Source organism: Halichoerus grypus, chromosome 3 (assembly GCF_964656455.1).
Source record: "Halichoerus grypus chromosome 3, mHalGry1.hap1.1, whole genome shotgun sequence".
NCBI lineage: Eukaryota > Metazoa > Chordata > Mammalia > Carnivora > Phocidae > Halichoerus > Halichoerus grypus.
This window is the reverse complement of record NC_135714.1, coordinates 31,927,975-31,940,807: the sequence shown is the minus strand read 5'-3', so window position 1 is coordinate 31,940,807 and position 12,833 is coordinate 31,927,975. Positions and strand designations below refer to the sequence as shown.

The 12,833-nt window shown below is 43.7% G+C and overlaps 1 protein-coding gene across 4 annotated transcripts in view; it reads right to left on the bottom strand.

Annotated features, from left to right (window-relative positions):
• Window positions 1–12,833, bottom strand: part of FAM114A1 (family with sequence similarity 114 member A1) — a 68,577-nt gene that overhangs the window by 17,987 nt on the left and 37,757 nt on the right. For all 4 annotated transcript variants that reach the window (XM_036112380.2, XM_036112384.2, XM_078068513.1 and 1 more), the window contains 2 exons: window positions 9,840–9,992; window positions 3,518–3,641 (listed from right to left, as the gene is read on the bottom strand). In XM_036112380.2, coding sequence (XP_035968273.1) covers window positions 3,518–3,641; window positions 9,840–9,992 — 277 coding nt within the window. The remainder of the gene's footprint in view (window positions 1–3,517; window positions 3,642–9,839; window positions 9,993–12,833) is intronic.

The following is a 12,833-nucleotide window of genomic DNA, read 5'->3' as shown; positions in this document are numbered from 1 at the left end:
TGTGCCCTTATTCAAATAAATAAAATCTTTAAAAAATAAAATAAAAACCACCATTTCAGCTGTAGCATTGCTGTAGGATCAAATAATATAACAAATGTAAAAGTGTTTTGTAAACACTAAAGTTTTATCTAACTATATTGTTATGGGCTACAAAGATCTAACCATAGGGAGATTAAAAGTATCTGGGAATCATCATTCCTAAATTAGGATATAAGTACTTTGTGTAGCTCCAGCTTTAATTTTTTTTATTTTTTATTTTTAAAGATTTTATTTATTTATTTGACAGAGAGATGGAGCCAGGGAGCACAAGTGGAGGGAATGGGGGAGGCAGAGGGAGAAGCAGGCTTCCCGCCGAGCTGGGAGCCCGATGTGGGACTTGATCCCAGGACCCTGGGACCGTGACCTGAGCCGAAGGCAGATGCTTAACCAACTGAGCCACCCAGGCACCCCTAGCTCCAGCTTTTAAATGTGCATTTGTTCTAGAAAACAGAGAAGGACACCAATAACTTTTAGCACATATTTTAGGGAAAAAAAGTCACAAAAAAATGGAAGCGGATAAAAACAGATGATAAATAATGTTGCCACAAAGAATACCTATTACTACAGTGCTTGGTTCGTACATATGGTCCAGCTCTTCACCAAGGCAATACAAATAGAAAATAGCCTTTTAAAACCTCTTCACAACAGTGGTAAACCAAATTAGAGACCCATGGCAGTGTGATAAAATTACACGCTGCTGGAAAGACAAACATGCAAATCATTAGCTAAAGCTATCAAACGCAGAGAAGCCCAAGGTTGAGTTTATCTAAAAATGACAGTTTGTTACATTTTTCCAAGACTTGCAAATGAATTACTTAGGTGTTAAGAGGCTTTTAGGAATGTAAATGCTTACAAGAAAAAAAAAATGGATGAAATGCTCTGGTTTCTCCCAGAGTTTTCCTCCTGGCTTCTCTGCTCACCCCCAGTGATGAGATTCCTCTTTATAGCATGTAGATAATCCCTCCACCTCTATGGAGTTATCATGCTCCATCATAATTGGATTGATTTAATGACAACCCTGCTATTCTTTTCTCCCGGTTTTTCTTTATGTGTTTGACATTTATTTATTAAGTTAATTAAAATTAATAGTGTTTTGATAATCTGGAGATGCCCTATGGGAAAATGGATATATTATGGGAGATAACAGGGTTCTGTCACTTAAGGAGAGACAAATCTATTTCTTAAGCATGCTGCTCAGGACTTCATATATATATATATATATTTTTTTGGTCATATGAAAAAAAAATCCCCGTTTACTGAAGCTCTATATTAAGACTGGAACACATCGTATGTAGTAACATTTTCCATTTAATAGTATTGAATCAAGGTTCCTCTCTAAGAAATTGCGCTAGTTGGGGATGCATACTGCTTTTACTTGCACCGGCAACACTATTGCTTTGATGTTAGGAGGAATCTGGGATCTTCTTTTTATCCTTTCTGAATGACACATCCTATAGGATTAAGGTCTACCTTTGGCACCATGAAACCAAAGAGAAATAACCTGGATCTTTTTGGGTGATCGTTACTCTGGAAATTGGTTCATCTTGGGCCCATAATACTACCTGTATGAACTCTGACAGCTGGTGTCTTAGTTTCTCATTATTAAAACAAAAACAAGGCTGTCCTCCTTTGTGACTCTTGCAGAAACACACAAATGCTCAAAAACGTCCTTCTCCAATAGCCTCTTTGCTATTGGCCTCTTTCTAGTCTTCAGTATAATTGAGTCTTCTATTTTGATGCAATGAGCATAAATCTCATTCAACTGAAGGCACATAAGGTCCGCATGGGTGATAAAGCAGGAGATGGTATTTAAGTAACAGTTTGCAAATGCTTAGAATAATTTTGCCCTGAGCATCGAGGCTGAAGCACTGGGCCCTCATGTTTGAGCCTTGATTAAAGGTACGCAACACACCTGGGCAGAAAACACTTCCAGCTACTCGATGGGGCTGAATGTGCATGATCACTACTCTGTGTGTGGGTGATAACAAGTACAATCATAAATAAAAGCTACAGTTTATTGTACCTTTCCTACTTCCCCAGCATTGTTTTAGTACTTTAAATAACAATACCGGAGAACATTCTTGAGCAGTTCTGTGCGCCAAGCTCTGTAAAATATATCTTTACGTACATTATCTAATTTGAGTCTCACAATAGCCCTTGGGAATATGTATCCGTGTCTCCATTTTACAGATGCAGATAATGAGTTTCAGAAAGGTTATATAACTCGTTCTAGGCCATGCAGCCAGCTAGCGGGGAAATGTTTCAAGTGGACCTTTGAGATAGGAGGAGCCAGCCTTGTGTGTCAGCCTCACCCGAACAACGGTGGTGGGGGGCCTAGGTGATGATACCAGTAAGAAATCACTCTCCATGTACAACAGCAAATGTTTTGCTATATTCTGCTCCTAATTAAATGGGCAACATAAAGCAATTCTTTTTTTTAATTGCCCTCGATATTTTTTCTTAAATATTTTATTTATTTATTTGAGAGTGAGGGCACAAATCGGGGGGAGGGGCAGAGGGAGGAGAAGCAGACTCCCCACTGAGCAGGGAGCCCACATGGGGCTCGATCCCAGGACCTCCCAGGACCCTGGGATCATGACCTGAGCTCAAGGCAGACGCTTAGCCAGCTGAGCCACCCAGGTGCCCCTAAAGTAATTCTTAAGCATGTCTAACTTTGAAAACCTTTTTTTTCCCTCTCAGGGAAGACTTGCTTCGTACAAAACAGGCCCTCATCTCCTGGGGTCCTGTCTTTGGCTGGCTGGAGGATTATCAGGAGCGTGCACCTGGCTCAATTCAGTGATTGACAACCTGATACATCCTCCCTCCCCCCGATTGCACTTTCTAGATGGAGGGCAGGCCACTTACAAATACACGTTAACTCCTAAGCATATAAATTAAATATAATAAGAAAAATCTGAAGAGAAATCCATTGAGAGACCTGCCCACTGCATGCAGATAAACAATTAAGATACCAGGGCATGAACTCTAGTCATCAGGGCCGTGCTCAGTGCACCGCATTCTTGGCTCCTTTGCGCATCCGTGTTTCTTGCTCGCCTCCCACAGGGATGCCTGTGTGGCTCAGTCGTTAAGCATCTGCCTTCGGCTCAGGTCATGATCCCAGGGCCCTGGGATCGAGCCCCGCATCGGGCTCCCTGCTCAGCGGGAAGCCTGCTTCTCCCTCTCCTGCTCGCCCTGCTTGTGTTCCCTCTCTTGCTGTGTCTCTCTCTGTCAAATAAATAAAATCTTTAAAAAAAAGAATAAAATCTTTAAAAGAAAAAAAAAGACACCTCCCTCAGGAGTGCCCACCTGGAGAAAGAGAGGGCTATAGATAACTGTGGTCAGCTCCTGTCACGAGAGCAGGTGCACAGAGTGTTTTGGAAGCGAGGAGGAGGAGCTCTTGAATGAAATAATTCCCCATTCAAAGGGCTGTCTGTAATAACCGCTTTGTTTTGCTCTTTAACTGATGATTTTCCTTTACCTTGTTCTTCTTGATTCTCTTCATTCTCGAATTCTTTGGCTGCAAAGATGTCTTTAATGGAAATTAGGTCGTTTTTTAAGAGTTTCAGCTTCTCTCCATCGAGTGATGCTAAAAATGACTGAACCTGAAAAAAGAAATGGGTCAGCATAACTGTCATCTTTTCCCGTTAATCACGTTTATGTACAGCTGTCGTCAGGGCTCCCAGGACTGAGGTGATTTGGTGGCGTGGGGGGCAAGGCCGGGTTGAATGCTGGACTTACTGCCTAGGAACTGTGCGACTTTGGGTGAGTTACAGAAGCTCCCTGGGCCTGTTTTTTAAATTTTGAAGTGAGACCCACACTTCATTGTGATCCTTTGTGAGGTAAATGAAACAGCAAAGGTGAAGTAACTACACAGGTGCAAACAGCAGAAGCTAAATAAGTCGCGGTGGTAGCCCTTCTAGCCTCGTGGGCAAAACACGTGTGCTGTCAACTCTGAATTCAAATACGAGCCCCTCACTGATGAATTGTGCGCCCTTGGGAAAATGAGGACGAAAAGCATCTACCGTGTAAGGTTATTTTGAAGGTTCAATTAAATAATATACTTAATACTTGTAGGGGCTCCTGGCCAGCTCAGGCGGAAGAACATGAGATCTCGATCTCAGGGTCGTAAGTTCGAGCCCCATGTTGGGTGTAGAGATTATTAAAAAAAATAAACTTAAAAAAAAAGTGCTTGTAGTGAAGGTCAAGAAATTACACATATATTATGTATGTTAACATATAGAAGAATATTAATATATATAATACATACACACATAAACCCATAAAGAAATGTTTTATAAATACAGATATACGTATATACTTGCTAGATGTGGGTTATTGAACCGGGGTTACAAAAACACACGAGATGCATTTTTCTCCTCCGAGATCTTGCAGGCTAGAGGAGGGAGGCCCAGGTTAACCGCTAACAGCCATGACAGATATGAATAGAGCGGCAGTGGGGCACCAGGGAGGGAACTTCAGTCCCCCTTAGGGAGGCAAGAGGGTGGGCAGGGAGAGTTCACAGAGGATGATGCTTGAACTGATATCCTCCCTGCTCATTGTCTTCAGAACCCCTCTTTTGAAACTGTCCTCTGTAAACATTTGAAAATTATCTGCACACATGGCCAGTCATCCTCTGCGAATCTGAAGACTGATTTGAATTTCCAAAATGGCCAAAGTGCATGGAGAACCATGTAAAAAATGAAGTAGGGGGGAGGTGGGTGGGGGGATGGGGTAACTGGGTGATGGGCATTAAGGAGGGCACGTGATGTGATAAGCACTGGGTGTTATACGCAACTGATGAATTACTGGCCTACATCTGAAACTAATGATGTACTATAGGTTGGCTAATTGAATTAAAAACAGAAAAATAAAAAAATAATAAAATATAGGCCGCAAGTAGAGTGCGACTCAATCACTATTGTTAAATAAATGAGCGAATGGTTTCTGGGAAAAAAAAAATGAAGTAAGGGTATAAAGTAGTAAGGTTTTCATGTTTTCATTCTGTAGGTCAAACACTTGCTCTGGAGGGAAAGGCCATAGACGCGCCACAATGCCTTTGGAATATGTTTTAATACTCATTATGGTAGTAGATTCACACGCCAGGATAAGTGAGAGTCAGAGAGAGCATCAGGGATGCCAGGGCACCATTTTCCTAAAAATCGTAATGCATATCACCAGGGCATAATGCAATCGGCAAGGAGGCTGGGGAGAAGCTCAGCAGGAAGCCATCAACACAAAACTCATTAGCTAGAGAGTTCAGCAGGTGGAAGGAAATGCACCCTGCATGATGGCTGCCAGCACGCCTTTTTGCTCTGACCTTTTCAGAGCCTTTTTTTCAGCTCATACACTCATGAGTAGGCCTCAGGGTCCTAGATAGACCCACGGCAGATTCCTACACTTTAGATATATTTTCTAAACAGCAGTTTTCTAAGAGTAAAATTAAAAGGTAATTATTGAATCCATGGGCTTGAGCACAACACGGGTGAAAATGTATACACAGGGGTGAGACATTATGGCTTCCCCATGGCTCCTGGAGGGTAGCCAGCCTCTGGGAGGGAAGGCACTGGGGTTTTATGCTTTGGGTATCCTTTGGGAAGGGTTCTTTTTAGCAAAGGACTCTATTGTCAGCGTCTTTCTACCACAGTATCTCTTTTGCTTCCTCCTAGTTCTTTCCATTATGCCAAGGTGATGAGCAATGAATCTTTACTTCAATCCAGTAATAAATAATCATGCACTCCTCAATAAATATTCATAGAATGCTGACTATATGCTTGGCACTGTGCTAAGTGTTGTTGGAAACACAAGGGTAGACAGTCTGCCTTGTCAATCTTTTTCCTGAAAGGGAGTATGGGGTGCCATTTTGAAGATTCTTGTTTACTGTTTTTGTTAGCTATTGAGTATAATAGCAATAGAAATTATCAGGTTTTTTTCTTAAGATTTATAGTATACCACGTTGCCATGCCTGTTGCCCTCCTAGAATCAATCTAATAGAATAGTCATGATAGTAATTCCTTATATTTCTGTGCAATGTGTCAAAGTTTTAGCCAACGAAATGTCAACAGAGGTGATGTGTATCATTTCTGGGTCAAAGCTCTTAAAAAATGGGAGTGGGGGCACCTGGGTGGTGCATTGGTTGAGCGTCCGATTCTTGGTTTTGGCTTAGGTCATGATCTCAGGGTCATGAGATCGAGCCCCACGACAGGCTCCATGGGTGGGGAGCCTGCTTGGGGTTCTCACTTCCTCTCCCTCTGTCCTTCCTGCTCATGCTCTCTCTTTCTCCCTAAAAATAAATAAATATTTTTTTAAAAATGGGAGTGTACCCTCTACACTCTCTGTCCTTATGCTGTTAGGATAAAGAAGACAAGGAGGCCCTAGAGGATGGTGACAGCCAATACTCAGACCCAGGGGAGTACCCAGGGCCAAAGGGATGTGCCCACACAGAGCCCACACTCCCTCTTCCAGACCACTCTCTAGGTACTAAAGTTACTAAAGTTTCCCTTCCACAGCCTGTATGGATCTCTTCCCAGGCTATGCTCCTTGTGGTGGGACCATCCACCTCTTAGCTGTTTGGAGGGCTGCAGGTGCAGCTTGAACCAGGGCATCCTCACATGTGAACAGAAAGCTTCTTGAAGGGAGAGACAGCTGGAAATAAAGGGACAAGAGCAGGCAGGAGGGTGGTGGGACATGTGAGGGATTTGAGAATTCTGAATGGGAACCTGGTTTTCAAAGTCGTTATGAAAGTGTGTTTGTTGAGGTAGGATGACGGAATATATTTTCTTTAACAGTTTGTTTCAAAGTCCTTTAACTTTTTCTTTTGAGATTTTATTTATTTGACAGAGAGCACGTGAGCACAAGCAGGGGGAGCGGGAGAGGGAGAAGCAGGCTTCCCGCCAAGCTGGGAACCCGACATGGGGCTCAATCCCAGGACCCCGGGATCATGACCTGAGCCGAAGGCAGAAGTGTAACTGACTGAGCCACCCAAGTGCCCCAAAAGTCCTTTAACTTTTAAGTATTTGGTATGTGTAGGAGGTCTAGTTAAATTTGAATTCTAAATAAATAATATTTTCTTAGTATGAGGGTATGTCCCAAATATTGCACAGGACATATTTATACTAAAAAAGTATCCATTGTTTATCAAAAGTTGAAGTTTCACTTGTCATCCTGTGTTTTTATTTGCTAAATCTGACAACCCCAGTAGGGCTCGCCATTTGTATTCTTGCCAGAGGCCTGTGAACATCAGGATGGGTCTAGTGGAGCCCCAAGATGGACAGAGTCTGGCCGCTGAATCCCTAAAGCAGGAAAGCTGCCTGATGACCAGGCACTCCCATCTTGGACTATTATAGGCATGAGGACAACTCCTACTGATTTTGACCCATATGTTTTTAGGACTTGTTTATTACAGCACCCAGTGACTATCGATACTAATCCATGAAAACATTCTGCATTCCTTACCATGAATACTACTATAAAAATCTCTGACGGGGGGGGGCGCCTGGGTGGCTCAGTCGTTAAGCGTCTGCCTTTGGCTCAGGTCGTGATCCCAGGGTCCTGGGATCGATCCCCGCATCGGGCTCCCTGCTCAGCGGGAAGCCTGCTTCTCCCTCTCCCGCTCCCCCTGCTTGTGTTCCCTCTCTCGCTGTGTCTCTCTCTGTCAAATAAATCAATAAAATCTTAAAAAAAAAAAAATCTCTAGATGGGGGGGTGGGGGGGGGGGAAGAAAGCAGAGCTTATAGGCGCAGTGCGCAAACAGAGGGAAATGTTTGCATTTCCTCCAGGGACCAAATCCCCTTCCTAGCAACGTCGGTTCTTTGGGGCTCTTTTCTAGGGACCTGGGACTTTCACAGCTGAGACCTGCAATGAAACCCACCAGAGTAGACTCTCTCTACACCATGATAACCTTAAGGGTCAAGCATCCCTGTCATGTTTTTAATAATAACACACACATACATATAACATAAGAATACATGTAAAAATAAAATGTCAACATACATGCATATACCTACATGTATAAAAAGGCAGCTAACATTTATTGAGAACTTATTATGTATTAAGCGAGCTGCAACTGGCTTCACATGGATTATCTCGTTTAATTCTTTCAATACTCCTACGAGGTAGGTTTTATTATTATTATTCCCATTTCATAGATAAGGAGATTGAAGTGAGATGGGTCCAAAATCATACAGCTACTGAATGGTATTTGATCACGTAATGGCTGATTCGAAATCCAGCTTTTACAGGAACAATTTGTGCTGCCGTGGAAAACTGCATTTTCTAGAGCATACATTACCAGATTATCTGATTCTGAGTCTATGGGAGCAATTTCACAGCTCTTTAGATTGTAGCTCACTGATAGCAGTGCAAAATAATTCTTGTCTATAGACAGGTGAGTAGATTCTGTCTAGCAGAGGGCCAACCTCCCCTCCTGGTGGAAAAACCAGGTTTATGCCCATTTGCACATTCATTTCAAAATTGCTTTACTCCATACAAATGTGTGTGTTGGCTTTTTCCCTTGAACCAGTTATAACATTCCTTCATGTAATAAGGGGGCTAAATAAATTCTTTAATTCATGTTCATTTTGTATCTGTATATGAGGCACGATTTTGCTTTTTAAAAAAAATCACCCTTTCACAGTTTCACCAGAAGACTCTCCCTGATGGCTCATGGTAACAACAAGAGGAAATAAACACAGATAGTAACATGTAACTCGATCACCTGGAGGGAGGGCCATTTCCATCCTGTTTGGTTCTTGGTGGCCTGTTACCCGGCAGAGGCCATTTTTCCCCGTCTAGGTGGGCATCAGGAATGTCTCCACCCCCTCAGAGTCCTAACTTAGAGGACGTGGCCGAGAGAGAGTCAAGAATCACTTCTCCCTTCTAAAGCTCACTTCCAACTTCCTCTTCGCGTCAGAGGGCCTGCTTCTCTCCAGCCAACGTTACTGAGATGACCCAGAGCCTCTCCCAGGAGGTTCCCAGGGTGCTGCCCTGTGGGCTCCACCGGAAATACACCCCAGAGTACAGTCAGCCTGACTTTCACACGAAAGAGCTGTATGTACAATTAAATGAATCAATAGGTTTAAACTGCTTAGAAGAGTGACTATAGAAGGGCCATATGAGTATTGGCTCAATAACCCTCCCTCCCACATAGATCCTCTAAAAAAAAAAAAAAATCTCCAAACCCTGCTGATGTCTGCTATTTCTGTTTTGCTTCTTGAGATCCCAGTGGGGGAATGCGAATGTGCGGGGCTGTCAGGTAATTCCCAGGTTTCTGTTCAGGAACATTCTCAAATAGAACTTTAATTCTCAGTATGATGATCCTGCCTTTGGTGGCCCAGGCATTTTAACAAATGGGTGAATAAACCACTATATAGCCCCTAAAACCATATTTAAACCCTGCAGTCTGGAAGAAACCTCAGCTGCTTTGTTTTCACAGGGTGGAAGTGGCAGCCTGGCCTGGTAGGGCATCCCTGGTCTGGGTGCTACATCACCAAAGGGAAGCACAGGGCCAGGAGCCTGACAGCCAAGTTTCTGAGCAGCCTTCTGTCCCATGAGCTGGGGGCAGTGAGGACTGTTGTTCTGCTGGCCCTCTTGGGGCCGGGGCGGGGTAATAGCTTAGCACGGGACAGAGAGGAAGTAAGATGGCACATGAGGAGGTCATCAGGCTGTAGAATATTTGTGACCTTAGCCCAATACTAATGAGGCCCTAAAAATGAGATATTTTAATGGCAGACTTTCCAGTTTCTTTCGTGTGTAAGGAAACACATTAGTGACCGTGGTATTTTAAGCAACCAGGGCAGACATACCTTGCTTTCGCTTTCATTGGATAGAATTTCCAGAGCTTCCAGGTGCGACAAACCTTGGTACTCATCAAACAGCATCCCATAGTGGGCAGTCCTCTCGGCCGTCAGCTGCTGGGCCAGTCTCTCCTTCTCTTTCTCCTTGGCTTCCCTTAACATCTGCAGAAACACACAATGTTTGTGCCCTGGATGTGGGCTTGAAAGCCTCATTTCCTTTGTATGATGTAGGGAGAGATGAGGACTGGCTTTGTCTTTGTGTCACTTGGGAATTTCTAACAAAATGATTCTTTCATTGATTCTACTGACAGTTTTTACATATTATACTTCGAATCTTACATGTTCACCATATACACAACAAAGCAAAAATTCTACCCCTGGCAAGAGGATTGGAAAGAAGCAAAACAGAAGCTGAACGAACAGTGGTTTCCGCTGAAGTGTTTTCTGTGTGTGTGATTAATTTCCTTATTTTCTGAAACACCCAAATTTTCTACAGTGAGCAAATTGATGTACACCGGGAAAGTGTAATCTGTTGTAATAGGGTTCATTGCAACTTCTGCACCCAGCCAGACCTCAGAGTAGCCACAAGTTGGTCTGCTTTGATCAGAGTTACATTATTTTAAAAATTTTATGTGCGTGGTTATTAACCATCTTCGATGAAAAAAAATTCATAAAATATAAACTCATAATGCATTCCTTGTCAGATACTCAGTATAAATAAGAATATTAGCTATCAATTCTTGAGAAGTAAGACTGGGAATGGAGTTCCTCTCCATGTTGATCATTTTTCTCCAGTTATTTTTTGTTGATTACATAAAGAGAACAAAAGGAACACAAGTACCTCAGTCACTCCCAATTTCCTGCACTTGCTTTCTGTGATTCTAAGCATCTTTTATTTGATTCCTCATTAAGTTTCCTGGGCATTATGTTTATAGGGTTCTTTAGTATCTCTGGAGAGCACCATAAACACAGTGGCTGCCACAAGTTCACAAGGGAAAGATCATGGAAGAACAGACTGTGGTTTTTACTGGGTGTCAATAAAACAGTCAATCTTCTTTTCCTTCTGGGTTCTTGAGGCCATTAGCCAAAATCTCACTGGGCTTCCGACAGAATTCTCCCCTCTGTCTGTCTTTAAGACTACATATGCACGAGCTCTGAATTTTAAAATTTTCAAAACAACTCCATCAAATGATCACTGGGGACTTTTTAACACTTACAATAAAACCCAACTATTCTCACTGATCTTCCTGGCTCGGCAGTGGTAAAACAAAACAACCAAACGACACCAAAATTGCTTCCTTTCCCGAGAGCCACTTCTGTCTCTAACTTTGTGCTTTGGAACAGAGGGGAAGGGATGAAACGAAGGGGGCGTGGGGAAGGTCGCTCTGGAATGATTTGGATTCACTCAGAAGATAGAGAGAAATTAAAGTTGCTTAAAGAAGAACTGGCTTCCCAGAGGATGTTGGTCTATTTCCCACCTGGAAAGGAAAAGGAGATGGTTTGGAACAGCAATGAGTGGTTGTGGCGTGGGAGTCTTCTTCCCGACAGAAGGGTAGCTCTGGAGACTTGTGTCTGTGGGTCCGGAAACCACCCCGTGCCATGCGGATAGAACACGGGAGAAGTTCAGGGAATGTGTGTAGGAACATTTTGGGCTTCTATAGTTACTTAGTGTGGATTAGGAAAAACCCAACAGACTTCCCTATGTCAATGGACGGCAGCTTCATCCTTTGAGCTGTTCATGCCAACACCCGGGGAGTCGCTCTTGCTGCCTCCTTATCTCACACCCCACGTTCCCTCCAACAGGAAGTCTGGGTTGACTTTCAGAATATCCCTGGAATCAGCATTCCCCCCCCACCCAGGGCTCCACACTGAGCCCCCACGTCCTCCTGCCTAGGTAACAGCACTTGCCCCCTGAGGAGGCAGTGAGAATTGCAGCATCAGTGACCAAGGGCCCTGGATGCTGGATTCACTCAGAAGATAGAGAGAAATTAAAGTTGCTTAAAGAAGCAATCCACGCCTCCTGTGATGAATCACCAGTGCAGCAGGGACCCTGGGGAGACCTGTCCCGGGAGATCAGCTGAAGGACTGTCCCAGGGCTCTGCCCGCCTTTCCTCAGAGGACACAGCAGCCTAGGACGCTTTCACCCCATCTTCTCTCCCTCTCCCGATCCCTGGGGTCAGACGTGCATCTTAGTCTGACGGCCCTTCCAGCCGTCTTGCCCCCCACCTCCACTTTCTCACTCAGCATTTCCCCTAATAAAATCCTCACATGTCAAGGCCATCTTGGCCTCTGTTCCTGGGACAACCTGCACGGGTACACACTCGACCTGCCCTCAGCCCTCCCCATACCCAGTCTGTTTTCAACACAGTGACTAGAGTGCTCCTGTTACAGGCAGATCTTGTCACTCCTCTTTTCGAAATGCTGTAACGTTTTCCCCATTTCACTAATGGTACAACCTGAAGTCCCTACAAATGCCCTCCAGGATCTGCCATGACCTGCTCCCCATTAGTAATCTAGCCTCATCTGTAACAGTTCTCCTCCCGGCTCACTCCTTTCCCACCATGTAGTATCCTTGTTCTTTGTCCACACTAGACACTCCTGCCCCAGGGCCTTTGCACAAGCTGCTCTTTCTGCATGGAATGTGCCTCACTCAGACTTCAGCATGGTCAAGCCCCTCATCTCCTTAAATTATTTGCTCAAATGTCATCATCTCCATGAGGCCACCCCCCCAACAATCCAATTTAATACCTAACCTGCCCCTCACTCCTACATACCTTCTTCCTGCTCTTTTTCCTCTTTTCCCCCACAGCACTCAATCATCTTTTAAAATACTAGATAATGTTGATGGTTTGTTTATCTCTCCTCACTGTAACAAAAACTCCTTAAGGACAGGGATTTTTATCCATTTTGGCTACTGATGTATCTCAAGTGCTTGGAAGAGTGCCTGGCACATAGTGGACATTCAAAATGCGTCTGTGGAATGAATGAATGAATGAATGAATG